Here is an 18988-nt window from a genome sequence, read left to right as displayed (position 1 = left end):
TGACACCCAGAAGTCATCGTCCACTACGCTGAGCACGTCTGCCTCCTCGGAGTCGGATTGCTGCAGCGTCTCCGGATCCAAACCGCGAGCGGGAGAAGCCGAGAACGGGCTCCCGAACGAGGAAAGGAAGCGTCGGAGCCAGCGGATGAAGGTCGGGAAAAAGCCTCAGCCGTCCCGAAATCCTCTGACAGATCACGCTGTGAACCCCATGAGTGAAGCTGCCGGGCCGCCTCAGCAGCCGCAGGGCCCGTGCCACGGGGAAAACACATCCGGCCATCCTCAGAAAAGAGAGGCTTCGCAACGGGCGCAGGCAGCCCCCTCGAGAGCTGCCCGGGCGTGCTCCATCCCCAAACATGAGATACACATCTCATGAGACTCTCCATCCGTGATGTACCGAGGGCAAGAAAAAAAAACACACCTTCTGTACATCTGATTGCCGGATATGCTGGTAGACTTCTTCTTCAGGTAAGACACACTGCTTGTAGGACTGGAGCTTTCTTCAAACAACATACAGAGCGCCTGCTGAATAGAAAAAAGCTAATGATGAGTGTGTACAGGTGTGCTTTATACTCCTCCGGTTATTCCGTCACACCTTACCGTTCTAGCAACAAGCCAATAGGATTGGAGTGATTTCATTCACGTTCAGACCTGCTTCGCCTAGAGGCGTTCCCATAGTGTTGTAACCGACGCAGTTCGAGTTCCCTCGAAGGGGAACCAGAAATTCAATGTGAATTCAAACTCATCTTCTTAAAATGGTTTAAATAATATCTATTCACGCAACAAACACCAGCTGGCCATAGCTCACTCACTGTTGAATATATGTAAGTTTTTCTTGGCAGTCCTAATGAATCCATTTGTTTGCAAGTTTTTGGTATGCAAGCCAAAAGTACATTTTCAGATCGGCTGACTTTGAGCGAGAAAACCTCAGGATGACCTAAAGGAACCACTTGGCTTCTCAAGGTAGCTCAACCGGAAAACATAAAAAACGGCAAACAAAATCAACAGCAAATCTATCCAAGGTCTGTGAGACATTAAGTAAGTAAGTTCCCCTTAATAATGGTATGGTGACCAAATTCTGGAGATGTGTTAGTCCATAGCCCTCTCCACAGAATTAGGGACAAATTCAAGTAAGGCTACCTGGCTGCAGATAACCACTCCCCCTCCACCACCAGCTCTTCCATCAAGTGTGAGCAATAAGCAAAAGGCAGATGATCTTCACTTGCTTGCCGTTCCTTACATCCAAAAGCTTGAGTGTGTTTGATTTACAATATAACTGCCATTAATAAATAGGGCTGTTTGATATAACAATGCACAATATTACCTAAAGTATTGGGACAGCCTCCGAATCATTGAATTCAGGTGTTCCAATCACTTACTTTACCACAGGTGGATACAAACATTTATGAAAGAATGGGTCGCTCTCAGGAGCTCAGTGAATTATGACTTGAAGTGTGGTACCATGCTAGGTTGCCACCTGTGCAATGTCCATTTGTGAAATTTCCTCACAACTAAATATTCCACAGTCAACTGTTAATGGTATTATAACAAAGTGGAAGCGATGGGAACAACAGAAACTTAGCCACAAAGTGGTAGGCCACATAAAATCACATAGTGGGATCAGCGCATGTGCAGAAGCCGCCAACTTTCTGCACAATATCTACAGACCTCCAAACATTGTGTCGCCTTTGGATTAGCTCAAGAATAGTGCGTAGAGAACTTCATGGAATGGGTTTTCATGGCCAATCATCCAAGCCTTACATCACCAAGTGCAATGCAAAGCATCGGATGCAGTGGTGTAAAGCACTCCACCACTGGACTCTAAAGCACAGGAGACATGTTCACTGGAGTTACAAATCACACTTCTCTGTCTGGCAATCTGATGGACGAGTCTGGGTTTGGCGGTTGCCAGGAGAACAGTACTTGCCAGACTGCATTGTGCCAAGTGTAAAGTTTGGTGGAGGGGGGATTATGGTGTGGGGTTGTTTTTCAGGGGTTGGGCTTCGCCCCTTAGTTCAAGTGAAAGGAACTGTTAATGCTTCAGCATACCAAGACATTTTGAACAATTTCATGCTCCCTACTTTGTGGAAATAGTTATGGGATGGCCCCTCCCTATTCCAACATGACTGTGCACCAGTGCACAAAGCAAGGTCCATAAAGACATGGATGAACGAGTTTGGTTGAACACCTTTTTGGATGAATTAGAGCGGAGGCTGCGAGCCAGGCCTTCTCGTACAACATCTGTGCCTGCTTGTTGTTTGTTGACATTAACAGACTTAGTTTCTAAGATAGCGTTAGCCAGGCCTTCTCGTACAACATCTGTGCCTGACCTCACAGATGCGCTACAAGAATGGTGAAAAATTCCAATAAACACAATCCTAAAAGCTGATTAACAGTTTTAGATCAGTATTTTGATGTTTTTTAAATGGAAAATCTAGTGTTTGCGGGTGTTGTATCATTTCTTAGATTACATTTACATTACATTTATTCATTTAGCTGACGCTTTTATCCAAAGCAATTTACAACTGCTATACATGTCAGAGGTGTACTGTATTGTCATTTTGGAATATTACCGTAATTTTACAAGTTAGTTATTTACTGTTGTAGCATCCCCGGCTGAATGATGGTCTACACTTTTACTGATGGTTCACAATGGCTTTATTCAGGGGAAAATAGGACGATACTGTAGCTCCATAAACCTGAATACACTTTGAACACACCATAAGAGCTACGAAAGAAAATAAAAATAAAAGCAATACTCTCCTTTTATATTCCAATCATGAAATATCACCTTTTTAACAGCTTAGTGACAACCTCTGATAAGAGTGCTAGAAGTAAGCATAATAAACTTAATAATGAAATATTTAACAACAGTATTTTGTCACATATGCAGCTTTAACCTTATTTAACCTTATGTTGCCGCTCCACACCAGTCCACCTGCCACCAAACCATTCCCTTCCTCGGTCCCCTGCATTCCACGGCTCCCTCGCCTCTCCTCCTCCGCCTTGCCAGCTCCTCGGTCCTCCGTGCCACATTCCACGGCGTCCGCCTCACCTCCTTCTCTTCCCCTGTTTCCCCTAAATAAACCACCTTTAACTGAGTGTTGCATTTAGGTCTGTTCTGTCCTGATCCATAATAAAAGGTCATTTACAACTGTTATTTTTCTGGCACCCCAGCTGCTGGAATATAACTGTTTTTTCACTTTTTTTTTTTAACAGTGTACATATATATATATGTGTCGTTACAGTAAATGTACATAGTAGGTTTAGGGGCAGAAACATTTATATTTGACTGTTCAAATGTATGACTGGACCGCTGAATGAATCATACACTGATGAAGCATCTAATCTAATGGTGCGTCACTAATCTATAATTGACTACAATCTATTTTCAGAAAACAACATGAATGGATCTCATTTGCATAAGTATTTTTAACCTTTATTTAGGTAGGTTTAGGTACAGCTAAAGCTATTGTTGAGTATTTGTCTTCCAGGTTTGCACACCTGCACCAAACTCAATTATGTTGGGTGTGGCACATCAGTGAATTTGTATTTTAGTGTTGGCTTTGTTTGCAATGAAAATAGCCCGCTTCTATTACGTGTGGCAAAATGTTCCTCAGTTGTTTGAACAAACCTTGTTTTTTTTAAGGTTGTTTTGTTTAACTATAGATCCAAATTACTACATGGAAATCTTTTAACTTGGGGAGATTTTGCCACCTTTCTTTAACCCTCAACAAGAGTGGAGCTGTACATTGACCTACAGTCTGATCTGTTGGTACTGAACAGGTTCCACATGTGAACGGCTGAACTAAAGTGCGGGGTTCCTGAAAAACAGAATTAGACGGCTTGTTACTGTACTGAAAATGGGAGAGATACATTTTAAACCATGTAAACCTATTCGGGTACAATACCTAAATAAAATTATTTACCTGAAAATTGGCATAATAAGACCTCTTTAACCAAAAGAGAAAGAACAAAAAGAACAAAAGAACAAAAATCTAAGATGCATGCTGTGGATTACTTTTTCAAGACCACCAAGATACTGTATCACACAAAAGCTGTTAAGTATGCTGTTACATGCAAATGGATAGATTGTACATATTCATAGAGAGCCTGTATGCGTCCAGCCAAGCAAATCAGACTCTTAACTGCAAGGAGAAATAAGCATGATCACAGTTAGCTTTGCAAACTGTGGTAAGGGAGCGGAAGAAAATGCACTCGGGAGCAAACATCACATCCTACTGTCATGAGTCCTTTACATAGAAATCAGTCCACAGGGGTGTTACAGGCTACGCTACAATCCCTTCACATTTTGGCAATCCAAAGTGATTGATAGGCTAGGCTACATGTGAATTGCTTCATATTCTTACATTAATTGTGTGGAAATAAACAACAGCGTTTTACTGATCCCCTCATATACAGTAATGTGTGGACACAAAAATAGCATATTTCTGCTGTTCTAAACTTTATGCAACATGTGCAGAGTTTAGTGAACTTTAACACACAGTGACAAAAAGACAAATATTATATTAAAAATATTAAAAATACAAATTAATTATAAAAATATTAAAAAATACAAAATATTAATTATAAAAATAATAATGCAGAAAGGTATGGGGGATTGTCAACTTTAAACACATCCTGAAGGGACAGTACGGTGCAACTGGTCCTCTAAAATGGTCTCACATTTGTTGAGCATTTTTAAAACCCTGCAGAACATTGTCTAGTCCAAATGACTCCTACGAGATGGCTGCTCATACCATGACAGATCCACCTCCATGTTTAACACCTGGCAAAAGACACTGTGGGTTGAATGCATTCTTTGGCTTTCTCCAACAGAAACTGGTCCAATTAGAAAACAAAGAATTCATAAAAAAAATCATTAATTCATATTACCTTTACTTTGCTCAGGTTTTATATTCTTATACAGCATGTTGCATCATTTTGTGCTTTGAGCAAATGAAAGTAGTGCTTTTAGGAGTGCCACAAATGTGTCCAGGTTTTTTTTTAAACTTCCCCCATCACCACATTATGTAATTTTGCTTTTTTTGTGATCAAATCTGCCATCCAGGCACAGCATATTTGGGCTGCCTAATGCTGTTTTGAAAACTCAAATAAATACTGAATATCAGGTCTTATTTCAGACAAGTGATGCAGCTCAACGTGATGCAGCTCAACGTGAAGTCTATCACAACAAACAACTATTAAATAATAGATACACTGTTTTAACATTATAATGTATGGAACCATTATTAAAATAGTTGACTATTATTTTTATAAACAAGTAATTAATTACTTGACTAGTTCAGCTTTGAATAGCACAAAAAGCACATCTTGAAAAGTGAGCTATCAGTGTTGGTTGGATGTTGCTGTCCTCAGATGAACAGGGAGACTGTTCCAGAGACTGGGTCCAGAACTACAGAAGGCAGCTTTGCTGCTGGTTTTGACAGCAGAGTGGCTGTGGATCTGAAAGCTCTACAAGGGACATATCCAAGCAATATATCAAAGTCTGTGGTGTGTCCATGAGAAGATTTATGAACAAACACGGAGACTTAAGAAACTATCCAAAAAACTAACTGGAAGCAAGTCTAGGGACTTCATGGCAGGCATGCCATGAGCTGTTTTGTTTGTTGCAGTCACTACAAGCCCTAATGATTAATTAGGGCTTGTAGTGACTGCAACAAACTTATTTGGAAAAGTTGAGAGCAAGACACTGCAGTATAGAAAAGTTTTAAAACAGAAACAGGGTAATTCAACTTAACATAGCCTAAACCTTTTCTTTTCTTTCTTTCTCATGGTGTGTTTACTTTACTTTGTCCACTGCCTGCCTTTCTCTTCCATTATCATTGGTAAATGTGTTCAGATGGTAAATGTGAACACAGCATATTGTCACCATTAGTTTGTCACCAGGAAGTCCAATTAAGGTGCATGTTTGCACCATATTATAGGGAGAGAGCCACTATCTGACAACAGTGCAAAAGAGAATAGATCTCAAGTGAACGCCAAGTGAAATCCCGACGTTCTCTTTAAAAATCAATGAGGCGTGAGCTATGAAACCCACATAATTTGCAACACGTTGTCGCTGAGGAAACAGCTTTTAAATTAGATTGTTTTTTGTTTGTTTTGTTTTTTTGCCCCCTGCCTGCATTGGGATTAGTTTCATGATAAATATCATTGGAAGGTTTCACAACCTTCTCATTGGCTTAGAGTCAGAGACCCCATCATATAAAGCGAGAATGTCTAATCTAGTAGCCTTTAACCGCTGGCAAGCGTTCTGGATCATGCTCTTACGGGAAAATACCTTTTTCGCGACGATCAGTTATTCCGGAGGAAAATAGTTCTACAACCAACAGGTTTGTTTATGTTTGATGTCAGATGTGCAACGCGTCGGCAGTTAATGTGGCTTTGTTTGAGAGAAAAAAAAGTTATTCAGACTCGACATTGCTCGTTTATTTTAAGGATCTCAAAATGATTTTAGAAAATATTGCAGTAAAAGTGAAAATTCCAGTAGTTTGATTTGCTAAAACGCTGAATTAGTTTGATGATATAAATCACGCACGTGTAATTCGTTTAGAGGAGAATTATTATTTTAATCCCACTATGTTTGCGCAGTTATTTTAATTAAATTGCTCTTTGGAGATGCGTTTTAATGACTGAATTGTGGACGAAATGGATGATTCGTGGCTGCAACTGAAATGTGTACTCTTCATTCCTCTCCTTCAATTAAGTCCTGAGCTCCGTGGTTCAAGAGTGTCAGGAGAGTCTACACGATTTAGTTTATACTAGTTTAATGATTTTTGGGAAATTATATTTAGTAAACCTCAACAAAAAGACAAAATCCTGTTAATTGTGTCTGTTTGTTATGGTTGGATGTGCTGTCTCCTCTTCAGGCATTACTTTTCTGTTAACAGAAACTGTGAGCTGAAGCATCTGAGTGGGTATGTGGCTACTGGAGAAGCTCCGGAGCTCTGTGGAGAGCAGAGGGACACAATCCCGGCCCCCGCAGACAACAGAGGCAATTCCTATCTCTGTTTACGCCAATGTTCTAACTCCAAACAAGATCCCTGACTTCTTCATCCCCCCCAAACTTATCTGCTGCCCACCAGAAGAGCCTCTTACACCAGAACCTCAGCACTGCTCCACACTGCAACCCTCCTCCTCTGACCATGCCATCTGCAGCCAGAGCCCCAGAGCTCGGAGCAGCAAGAACCCCTGTAGCCCTCGCCTCTTTTCCCGTCTGGGAGGAGACACCCGCAATCTCCAGAAGTCAGCCAACCGTCACATCATCCAAATAGAGAGTGCTGATGAGCCAGGTGCCAGGTCTGTGGACAGCGATAGTGTTGAAGTCAACACTAATGCAGACCCCCAGTCACAGACTGCAATGTCTCTGCCGTATGTCCCCAAGGCTCAGACCTCATATGGCTTTTCAACCCTGGTGGAGTCTCCTCATACCCGGCGCAAGGAGAGCCTGTTCCACAGCGACCCCAGCAGCCCTCTCACCTCCCCGAACTCCCAGAGGCGCTCCCAAGGGGGAACTCTTCTGGCCCCAGCGGACCCCAACCCCTATCGGTATTTCAGTGGTGGTGAGAGCGACACCTGCTCCTCAGCAGAGTCGTCCCCCTTTAACTCCCCTCTCCTGTCCCGTTCTGCCTCTCTCCTACGCTCAATTACCCAGGAGACACAAGCCAAGGTGAGGACTGTTTCTGTTGGTGTGTATATGGTTATAAAGCTATTAATGAATGTGTTACAAAAGTGTTTCCTTGTCTGGTTAACAGTCAGGCTTCTTCCTGTATGTTTACCAGTTGCTTTTTCTCTCTCCCTCAAGGTGTCTCGTGCCAAGCGTTCCCTGGCGCGGCACAGTTCTCTTTCCACTGATGATTGCAGCTCAGCAGACAACAGCCCCAATATGCAGCGCCGCCGCACGCGCTGCCCCCCATCTCCTGCCTTCCGTGGGTGTAAAAGCAGCGGCTTAAAGGGCACAGTGTCAGACCTCCTGCAGCGCCAACACACTGTCAACCTCCATAAGGGGGGGACACTGAGGCTGAGCACTCACTACGACCCAGAGTCAGCTCGGCTGAGGGTGCGCGTGCTCACAGCCGAGGCCCTTTATGACAGGCAGACGGACGTTAAAAGCATCAATTGCTGTGTAGCACTCTACCTGAACCCTGGCAAGCAGCAGAAACAGAGGAGCACCATCATCAAGAATAGCAGGAATCCAGTATTCAACGAAGACTTTTTTTTTGACGCGCTGCCCCAGGCAAAGGTAAAGAATCTGGCCATGAAGATAAAGGTTGTGAACAAAGGAACCAGTCTGAGGAGAGACGTACTTCTAGGAGAAAGGGAGGTGCTGCTCAGTGAGCTGCTAGCAGGCCTCTAGGGAGCCCCTGTCAAGACTTGAAAACAAGCAGCTCCACATCTTGAGGGCCCTTTTTTCTCTGTCTGACTTTTGATCCCATTCAACAGATCTGATGATAAATACTGGGCAAGTGAAAGCATGCTGATCATACTGATGACAAAGGAGTTGTATCTTGTATTTTGTTATGTACATCAATGGACCAAAAACATAAAAACAAAACAAGACCTCTATTGAATTAGAAGTCCCAAGTTGCCATAGTTTTTTTCAATGGTCAATCCAGGTTAAACTACCATCATTTACATGCTTACCAGTAATGTGAACAGTGGAGCTGCTTCCTTTCGTCCTTGTTTGTGTACTTGAGTACTGAGTTACATAAGGTGTTGCCTTCACTGGTGAGCATTGTGATGTGGCTCAATATCATATCAGCTGTGATGCAATGATGATCTTGTTTAAGCTGGGGCTGTATTTTTTTTTGTAATGATGCAGTAATATTACATGTGGGTTTTTGCATGTTCCAGTGGAAAATGAATAACACCTCTGTGTACTTGAAAGAATTTATATCTGGGAATTAGATTATAATTGCTAGTGGATGTAATATGTTGTTACACGTTGTGACATGCTTTTGAACGTATGAATAAAAACACTAAACTCTCACTGATGATTTTTTTTACCCTGCAGTTTTGTCTCAGCGATTTTGTCTTCTAATAATTGCTCAGGATCAAGAGCAAGCCCTAGGAAATTATTATAAACCCTCCACTGCCCCTCCCAAGCTTTGCATTTTTGCAAACAAGTTGGAGGTTGGGTCCTCTGAGGCGGACACAGGATGGGTGTCATTTGTAAGGCTTTTAATCCTGGATCTCTGCACGCAATATTGTCTCTGTGTGCATTCAAACTCCCTGTTTAATTTTAAAAACGTGTTTCCTTTTCAGGCTGTCCTCCAGTGAGTTTCAAATAGTTATTAAGGAGAGCAGGAGTTTTAATCAGGACTCAATCACCATACTGAAACAAACATTGGCACACACTCCCCTGCTGTAGATATGATTTATCTCTACAGTGAGGTTATATTTTGATTTATGCGTTCAATACTTGCAATACATTTGTGTTGAGGAAGTAGGCTACAAGAAATACATTCATACCCCTTAAGTACACACTAATGCATTTATCAGACATGCAGGGATAGTCCCAGTGAGTAATAAAGACTATTGACCAAGTGTGTATCTAATGCCTCCTCTACTGGTGAAACATGAGAATGACACTTTAAAATGTCCAAGAAATATTATTTGATTTAAATCATTAAAACCATATTTAGAATACTTTTAATTGACTGGTGACCTGCTCTGGGTGTCTCGTGCCTTCTGTCCATGGGACTGGCTCTCCTATAACCCAGACAAGGAAAGAAAGACACATTTCATTAAAAAATATAAAGAATCCGAGAACACTCTCAGGCATAAACTCTGGGGTGATCTGGAATAAGTCACAACAAACACCCATATGGGACACATTAAAATGTGGGCTTATAAAGAACTTTAATTTCCTGCAGACTTGAAAGCAAAGGGATAGAACTGGTGAAGAAAGATTAGCTAATTATTTTTGCCAATGGTAAAGCAAATTATTGCAATGTGATGGTCAAATAATCTCTGACTTCAGTAAACCATTAAGCAAAACATCAGCCTATAGTCATAATCAACAGGCTCAAATATTCTATCTTCCCAGTAAACTACTAAAGTCCCTGAAAACGTATTTTCTCAATCAGCACCTCACACTTAGTGAAGAGGTCCTACGTGAAAATAAGATTTTGATGTCACGCATTTTCGTGCACCAATCTGGAAAATTTTAGAATCAAAATCTGATGACAGTTAGCGGGTTACAGATTTAAAAACCTAAACAGTACTACTTTGTGTATCTCATGACAAAGTACAAGAGCTTAGCTTGAGAGCTTGTTACCGTGATGTTTGCCTACTATATTTTTAGCCATATTTTTTCAGCCAGCTCTTTGTGAAATTAAAAGTGACGATGGATGGAGCATTTGTCAAAGTTAACCTTGGAATGGCACACAGGCTCTTTCATATTCTCTACTCATTAATTCTAAGTGATGATCTGCTTCGTGACAATGAAGTGTGTGCAGTGAATATAACACCATCTGAATGCCAGCAAGGTAACAATCCTGATTCATTAGTTTGATGTTTCCTTTGTCCATGACCATTGTTACATCTATCAAAGTTTTCATTTGTACTAACAGTAAATACCAAATATTACATACATAGAACATTAAACAAATGGTAATTTTGTTCAAAGAAGATTTTTGTTTCCTCTTTTACTTTGTTTTTACTTTGTTTCATCTTTTACTTTAAGAAAGAACTAAAAATCCTGATCTTTGCGATGCTCTCGGCAAGCAGAGGTGTCATGTCATTACACCAGCATTCAAATCCCCCACAAGTGAACTTATGCTGTGAATGTATAATATATTATAATCCTACTTCACTGCTTGACTCTCATCAACAGATGCAATATACTGCATGCCACACTGCATTTATGCACATGAAAGTAATTAGATTATGTTTCATACTGTGGAGAGACGCAGAGGGAAAAGTCAATATCCACATTCAACTGAATGTAAGGTCTTGGTGTTCATCATCAGGCATATTATTAATATTCAAGACAATATTCTGGCCGCTGGCTCTGCATAGGAGGATAGAGTAATGTGGTCTCTTCAAGAATCATCAAAATGTTCAGATCAGTCATGTGTTTTCAGCTTAATTCCACAAAGATACTGTGTAGATGTATATTTGATCTATGCACCTTAATGGCAGGGTTCTAAATATATGATCTGGGTGCTATTGGTAGCCAAGGAATCACACAGTAAACCAATTACTTCCGTAAGCTGCAAAAACACTCTGCTGCAAGCACAGAATATAGTGTAGCACAGAATCACCTAAATGCTTTATTATCTTCCCTCAATGTACATAACAGGTAATTCCACAAAAATAAAATACTATCACACAATATTAACAGTAGGCCTACTGTTTTTATGGTGGAGTATGTATTCAGACACGTTGTTATTCACTGCCCTATTAATGTGAAATGACTGCAGAAGCCTGGTACTGTCTGCAGTATGTGTTGTATGTTCAACACATTGCAGGAGACCTCGGTGTCTGTTAGATTACTGTCCCCCGACTGGGTTGATAATTTTAGCTATCGTTAATATGAACAATTTAGAGTCAAGACTGAAACTGGTGATCTTAAACAATGGTTGGGTTAGGGTGATAGTATTTTCAAGTCTGACTTTAAAATGCTTTAAAAACACACACTTTTCTTGATCACCCTGTGGTAAAATGACTGTATGGACAATACAGTCATTTTACCACTTTGGTCTATCATGTTAGCCTATACACGACATCTATTGCATGTCTGTTCGTCCTGGGAGAGGGATTCCTCCTCTCTTGCTTTTCCTGAGCTTCTTCCAATTTTTCCCAGTTCAAGGGGTTTTTGGGGTGTTACATGCTGTAGGCCTACAGATTGTAAAGCTCCTTGAGGCAAATTTGTGATTTGCAAAATTGGGCAACATAAACAAAATTGACTTGACTTGGTAATTTGAGAATAAACGGTAGGCCTATTGCTGCCTTTGTCATCATGGGGGGATGTAATTAGAAGAAACACCTCTGTTTTTTAGTTTGGGGATAATTACACATGGAGGAGGAGACTTCAGTGTCGCATCTCGGTTTTAAGTAGCCTAACCACTTTATTGTTTATTGTTGAATATAACTAAAGGATTGTATGAATAGGCTAAAACTTACAAATATCCATTGCAATTTCCCTCTCTAAAAACCTAATGTATATTTACAAAGTATCCGCAGTGAGGGGAATTAATTTACCATTTAAATTGAGTACTCTGTCTCAGGGTGTATTTGGTTTGCAAGTCGGGCATCAAACCGGTGTCTATCTGAGGTGGTGCTCCGTTTTGGTCCGAACAACCACAACAAACGAACCCATCAGCTGGTGGGCCATTTAACTCAAGTGCATCGTGGTAAATGTAGTTCTTTAAAACGTCAAACGCTACCTGCTCTAGGAACTAGGAATGCCATCAAAACTTCGTCATCCACAATGCCTCGCTGCAATCGTAAACATAGACCTGTCAAACAACACAAACGCCATCTTGACAGCACCCTCAAAATGGCAGAAAGATGTGAGCTAGAAACCGAGTCCGAACTAAGATTCCTGCTCTCTGCTGTTTAAAAGCGGACTCGCCAGTTTTCCATAAGCGAGTTGTTATGGGGTTTGTGTCCAGTGCGGCAGCGCAGAGCCTGTAAAATGGATATAACGACGGCGGTTTTCAACGCGGCCAGAGATGGTAAGCTGAAACTTATCCAGAAGTTGCTGAGCAACAAAACTCCTGAGGAGCTGGAGGCTTTAGCCGAGGAGAAAACACAGGGAGGCACCCCTCTGTTGATAGCCTCTCGATACGGACATTTAGACGTTGTAGATTACCTCCTTGAACATTGTAAAGCAAATGTTGAACTCGGGGGGGCGGTTAACTTTGACGGCGAGACCATCGAGGGGGCTCCGCCGCTGTGGGCGGCGTCGGCAGCCGGTCACCTCCCTGTGGTTAAGACGCTACTAAAACACGGTGCCTCAGTGAACAACGCAACACTAACTAACTCAACGCCGCTCCGAGCTGCCTGCTTTGACGGGCACCTGGAGATCGTCCGCTACCTGGTGGAGCACAGAGCCGACATGGAGGTCGCCAACCGCCACGGCCACACCTGCCTCATGATCTCTTGTTACAAGGGCCACAAGGAGATCGCCAAGTTCCTCCTGGACCGCGGTGCGGATGTCAACCGCAAGAGTGTGAAAGGAAACACCGCCCTTCACGACTGTGCTGAGTCAGGTAGTCTAGACATCATGAAGATGCTGCTGAAGTGCAATGCCCGCATGGAGAGGGATGGTTATGGTATGACACCGCTCCTCGCTGCAAGTGTAACGGGTCACACCAACATCGTAGAGTACCTCGCTCACCAGCCTCGCACCTCCAGGGAGGAACGCATTGATGCACTTGAACTCCTTGGGGCTACTTTTGTGGACAAAAAGCGGGATCTTTTGGGGGCAATGAGGTACTGGAGAAGGGCCATGGAGCTGAGGCAACCAGGGGATAAAGCTGGATCCCTGGCCAAGCCTCCTCCTGGTCCCCCTATCCCTGCTTACGGCTGTGCACAGGAGGTGAGCACTGCAGAGGAACTGGAAGCTTTGATCACAGACCCTGATGAAATGAGGATGCAGGCCTTGTTGGTTCGAGAGCGCATCCTGGGGCCTTCCCACCCAGACACCTCTTACTACATCCGCTACAGGGGAGCCGTTTATGCTGACTCCGGCAACTTTGAACGCTGCATCAGCCTGTGGAAATATGCTTTAGACATGCAGCAGAGCAACCTCGACCCTCTCAGTCCCATGACAGCCTCCAGTTTCCTGTCCTTTGCAGAGCTCTTCTCTTTTGTTCTTCAGGACCGGGCCAAAGGCACCCTGTCAACGCGCATCACCTTCCACGATCTGATGACTGTGCTGGGGAAGAGTGTGAGGGAGGTAGAGAGAGCTGTGGCGCAGAAGGACAACCCTCCAGAAGCTCCCCAGTTCACCAAAGCCCTCTCCATCATCCTGCACCTTATCTTTCTGCTGGAGAAGCTGGAGTGCAGCCCAGAGCAAGAGCATCAGAAGAAGCACACAGTGTACCGTCTGCTAAAGCTGAACCCTAGAGGACGGAGCGGCTTCACCCCTCTCCACATGGCTGTAGACAAGGAAACCACGTCTGTTGGTCGATACCCTGTTGGCCGCTTCCCCTCCCAGGCGGTGGCAGCGCTGCTCCTAGAGTGTGGCGCGGATGTCGATTCACGCGACTGTGAGAACAACACACCACTGCACATCGCCGCTAACAACGGCTGCCCTGAGAATATGGCGCTACTTATGAAGGCCGGGGCTCACTTTGACGCGACAAATGCACAGAAGAAGACGGCCTACGAGCTGCTGGATGAGCAGAGCAGCGGGCACCCGGCCCTCTACCCCCTGAACTATGTCACCCTTCAGTGCCTGGCGGCGCGTGCAATTGAAAAGCACAGACTGCCCTACAGGGGACTCATCTCTGAGGAGATGGAAGCTTTCATTGAACTGCACTGACTCCTACTGTCCCCTGATGAGGCACCCCTGCACTACACTTCCTGTTATCCCCCCATACAATGACCTGCCACAAACTTCCTTCTCCACGCCATTCTCCTCATCTTTGTCTCCTTTTAACTGCTTCGCTCCTGGCCCTACCAACCGTGTGTCAGACCAAACCATAGCAATAAACATCCAGCCTCTGGGCCTTAAACTCAGGCTTAGATCTGGTCAGCTGTTGCTTGACTCTAACATTAAGTCACAAAGACTTTCAAAGTGATTGATTGTATAAAGCTGGGTGAGACTTCAACTCAATCTAGGCTTTAATGCATTATCCCTCTTTTTGTCCCAGTAAAAAGGAGACTTGCGGTATGATGGCGCTTGTGTGTGTTTGGTGGCTGGATTGTATAAAAGATGGGTTTTAGTATTACTGATAGGAAGCATCTGATCAAACTCGCCAGATAACATGCATGAAAATGAAGAGTGAATGGTAGCTCACTTGTTGCTTTGCAGATTCATTCAGAAAGGAAGTCTTTGAACAAACTCGACCACCAATACTTAGTTGCGGTTCTGCACGTTCACATGTACCATCTGTTGTGTTTCTTTGATATGGGAAAGTGTCGAATTTATTGTGCCAAATGTCAGCCATGGAGCCATGTTCTGTTACAGACTGTAAACAGAATGACAAGCAACTAACTTATCATTAACTATAAATTAAAATAATTATAAGCGGAAGTAATAACCTAAAGGTGAGACATAGGCTACGTGAAGCTTCCACTTCCAGAAGATATTTCAGACTGTGACATGATTTGCCTGCAGAGCCATCCTTTTGAAAGACTGTCATGAGGTTGAGGATGAGTGGTATCCCTTGGACTAAGTAAAAAGAGCTGGTACCGTTGTTTGGCTGACAGTCTCCGCACAACATTTATAACCTATGCAGTTTGTGATATCCCAATCAGAGGCGACATTTTACAAGCAAAAACACACTACATAAACAGATTTTACATGGGATTATTCTTCCATTTTACATGCTTATCTTAACAGGATAAATTGGCTGAAATCTGCTGCTGCTTCACTGACACTGAATTACTGTCTCCCGAATTTATGAACTAAGAATGTTTTCTTAAAATTTCTGCCTATGTCCGAAATGAACAATTTCAAACTCGAGCCTAAAGTGTGCCTACATCCCTCTACTTCTAGATAATGTCAACGTCAACAAAGATAATTAATTCACTGTCAAAGAAGCAGCATCAGAAGTAGGACATTTTGTGATGATCACAACAGAGCCTAAGGCCTCGTGTTTGTACCCACGAGAAAATCAGTCCGAGATCATGTGTCACTTCTGGAGTGAATTTTCCCTTTAACCTCGGATGCAGTTCACAGAAACGGAACAGATGGCTCTCTGGCCATTCCTGCATCTTATTATTATTTTTAAAGCTCTCTCTTTTGTTTATCCTGTTTCATCATGAATGTTTTATTTGTCTGTCTGTGCTAAGCACCACCAAGAAAACTGAATGCAGACTGAGAGGCTCTAAATCCTAAATAGGCAACTTACATTCAGGCTATGAACTGTCGCTGCCTTTCTCTTTCTCAACTGATTTGTTTAACTGATGATAACTCGAGAACAAAAGTGTGTTGGAGATACTTGAATAAAATTCAGTGTCACACAACATAATCTGTGTGTGCTCACTTTGAATTGTTTATGAAACGAAACATTAACTATCCAAAAATTAATATATTTTTCTGCGCTCTGATGTGTCACTAGTTCTTCAGCTTGAGTGCTGATGCTTACAGTTGCAGCATTTACATTAAGAGCACAGTTATACATATTTAGATGGATTTAAATGGTTGCAATAGTATAAAAACCCTACCACCCTGCGAGGGCAACCAGGTCCATAAAATAAACTTATTTAGACTGTGAGGGACAGATTAAATTGGAGTGCATACAAAGTGTTACATTAGCAGAATATTAAAAATCAATCAGTGTCCACTTAATTCAGCTCTTTAGACCAAACATGGGCTTTCCACGTCTCTGCTCACATAAACCTGAGGACCCTGAAATAAAGCATAACAGAAACTTGATCTTTCTGAGTCCTGCAGTCTTAATGTATAAATAGAGTGCAATTAACGTCACTGCTGCAGGGCAGTGGTAGAGACAGGGCACTCTGCTAATTTTAGGGATCTTTTGCCCTAGCTTCAACTCTGAAAATGGGACTAGTGTAATGTTATACAGTCAGGCAGGTCACAGGGTGACTGGCAGAGACCTACACAGACAACAAAGGCTGCATTATTCTGACAGGAAACAAAAACAATATGAGCTCATTTGCTTTAATGAGAAGGGTTGCTGGGAACTTTAACCTAAAATATGAGTTATCTGCTGTTGTTGCTGTGCATTGATATTGTAAATGTAACAGATGTCATGTCGGCATAGGCAGGAGAGAAACACCAGCTGGTAAAGAGGGGTTCAAGTCCCTGTGACAGCATGCATCCACCCTGCAGTCTCCACCTGTAGATCTAAGAGTTCTCTTACAGCTGACCTGACCTCTGACGGGTCTAAAGGCTGCCAGGCGATTGTGGACATCATTAGGTTTAGACATACATAAAAAATACTGACATTTGAAGCAGCAGCTACAATTGTTGATGTTGGGACAAACGAAGAAAATGTCTCCAGTGGTACATAGACAAAGAGGAGGAAGAAGTACATCACTTCACTTATAAAAATGTTCTTTGTGGTAACTTCAGTGCTTATAGTACTTGTATATAAATAAATATACAATTTCATTTTCATTAAGTTAATAATAAAAGAGACCACTTACACAATGAAATACCTGATCCTGTATTCATCAAGTAAATGTAACGTCCTATGATAGGAACTTCCCACTAGATGTCACTAGCAACAAAGAAAATCAATCAGAGCGTCGCCTTTGTCCATTGAAGACCACGTGAAAAAGTGTAGCTTCCAATTACCATCAGAAGAGGTGGCAGTCGGCTAATTTTCCTGTCTCTTTCTCACAGTCTGTCAAGCAGCCTTTGTGTCATAGGGCGAGAACGAGAGAATGAGTCGTTGAGAATGACTTTTTACCAAGCTATTAGGCAGGGCTGAATATGCATTTGTAATATATCTAGATGAACAGAAATACGGGCAGGCAATGCTGAGTCTGTGTGCGGAGGGCTACACGGGGATCAGCAAAGATTATAGAATAAAGCCTCCTTCACACGGTCCTGAAGCGTCATGCCCAACTCCACACCATAATCCAACACCTCAGAAGTGGCCCTTGTGGCGGTTGTTTGTTGTTGCGTGACCTAAATAAGGCCAAATCTTAAAAAACAAAGGCCCGAGTTCGCGAGTGGCATCTTTTAGAATCGAAAGCATAGGGCTTTGTTTTCATTTTCACTGATTTTAATTATTTTTTTTTTTCAATTTTATTTATATTTTCAAGCAAAATGATTGGGTTTATTTACATGGGCAACACAATAAGTGTGGTGGAATAGGATCATTCAGTGAAAAACACTAGCCCTATGTGATGGATTTCATCATATGTAAGTTGCTTTTCCCGCAGAATTTTACATAGTTCTTGTAGCAGGTAAAGATAAGTTATTACAATTTATTTTATACACAATTGCAGTCCAGTTGTCCTTGGTTGCAAGGTGTGCTTTCAGCCATTTCCATGTGCAGTCCAACGTTTATCAAGGATTTTTCCCGTATAATGTGACAAAAGAGCCATCTCCATGTAATTTTTTTTTTAATCTCTTGCCAATATGAAAAAATTAAGAAAATATGTTAGTTCCTCATTACGTGAACAAATAAAAGTGCATTTGGAGCATCACCCCAAAATAATGATTATTATCAATGTAAGAGTCTGCCCTCATTGATATGAATGGGGAGGACAAAATGTTAAAAACATATCTCATTATAATTCAAAACAGGTAGTCATAAAGTTGAATTAACATCTCAACAAGCAGTGCACCTGATCCTATGTTAAGGTACAAGTGACCTCCTATATGGTTATTAATATATTCCCACAATGCCCCACAGTGAGTTGTTCTTTCCCTACAATATTTTTAGCGTGTCCAGCTATAATTTAGTGAGGGAGTTCTGCTCTTTAGGAGCTGCTCTGGGGCCCTGACTTCGTATTCCAGCCAACAGCTATAATTAGACACTATATTATGGGAATCTACGGGGTTTCAAGGTGCTTATCATCCTTTTAGCCCCTGGGGAGCACAGTGGAAAAATCAGTCACCAATACACAAGACCAACCTACCTCAGCAATCACCTCTTTACACCAGTCAGCGATGCAGCCAGAGCTGGAGGAGTGTGGGGGGAGGGATGGTGGTTGGTAATGGGGGTAATAGGGGTGATGGGGGATACGGTTGCTATTGGAGATCTTGCCTGCATCACGTCATGTGTAGGGGGGAGGGGGGAGAGCTCCGGTGTGTGTTTGAGAGAGAGAGAGAGAGATAGAGAGACGGGAGGGGGAGGAGAGGCGTGTGAGG

The 18988-nt window shown here is 42.4% G+C and overlaps 2 protein-coding genes across 2 annotated transcripts; both read left to right on the top strand.

The window, feature by feature from the left end:
- Window positions 1-5988: 5988 nt before the first annotated feature.
- Window positions 5989-9006, top strand: LOC119902191 (C2 calcium-dependent domain-containing protein 4C-like). Its single transcript, XM_038718203.1, has 3 exons — window positions 5989-6350; window positions 6909-7687; window positions 7823-9006. The coding sequence occupies exons 2-3, from the start codon at window positions 6938-6940 to the stop codon at window positions 8372-8374; spliced, it is 1302 nt and encodes a 433-aa protein (XP_038574131.1). The 5' UTR covers window positions 5989-6350; window positions 6909-6937; the 3' UTR covers window positions 8375-9006.
- Window positions 9007-12476: 3470 nt separating this feature from the next.
- On the top strand, window positions 12477-16576 carry fem1a (fem-1 homolog a). The gene has a single exon (XM_038718202.1). It carries the CDS (start codon window positions 12662-12664, stop codon window positions 14513-14515), a length of 1854 nt encoding a protein of 617 aa, XP_038574130.1. The 5' UTR covers window positions 12477-12661; the 3' UTR covers window positions 14516-16576.
- Window positions 16577-18988: the final 2412 nt, after the last annotated feature.

The sequence above is a fragment of the Micropterus salmoides genome, unplaced genomic scaffold (genome assembly GCF_014851395.1).
Source record: "Micropterus salmoides isolate LMB-PRFRI ecotype aquatic unplaced genomic scaffold, ASM1485139v1 Ms_hic_scaffold_14, whole genome shotgun sequence".
Classification (NCBI taxonomy): Eukaryota; Metazoa; Chordata; class Actinopteri; order Centrarchiformes; family Centrarchidae; genus Micropterus; species Micropterus salmoides.
This window is presented reverse-complemented; position numbering and strand designations above follow the sequence as displayed.

Bases quoted from the DNA above. Each gene is read 5' to 3' on its own strand.
- LOC119902191 (XM_038718203.1), top strand. From the start codon at position 6,938: ATGTGGCTACTGGAGAAGCTCCGGAGCTCTGTGGAGAGCAGAGGGACA. The intron at 7,688-7,822 runs GTGAGGACTGTT...CTCTCCCTCAAG, and splicing joins CCCAGGAGACACAAGCCAAG to GTGTCTCGTGCCAAGCGTTC.
- fem1a (XM_038718202.1), top strand. From the start codon at position 12,662: ATGGATATAACGACGGCGGTTTTCAACGCGGCCAGAGATGGTAAGCTG.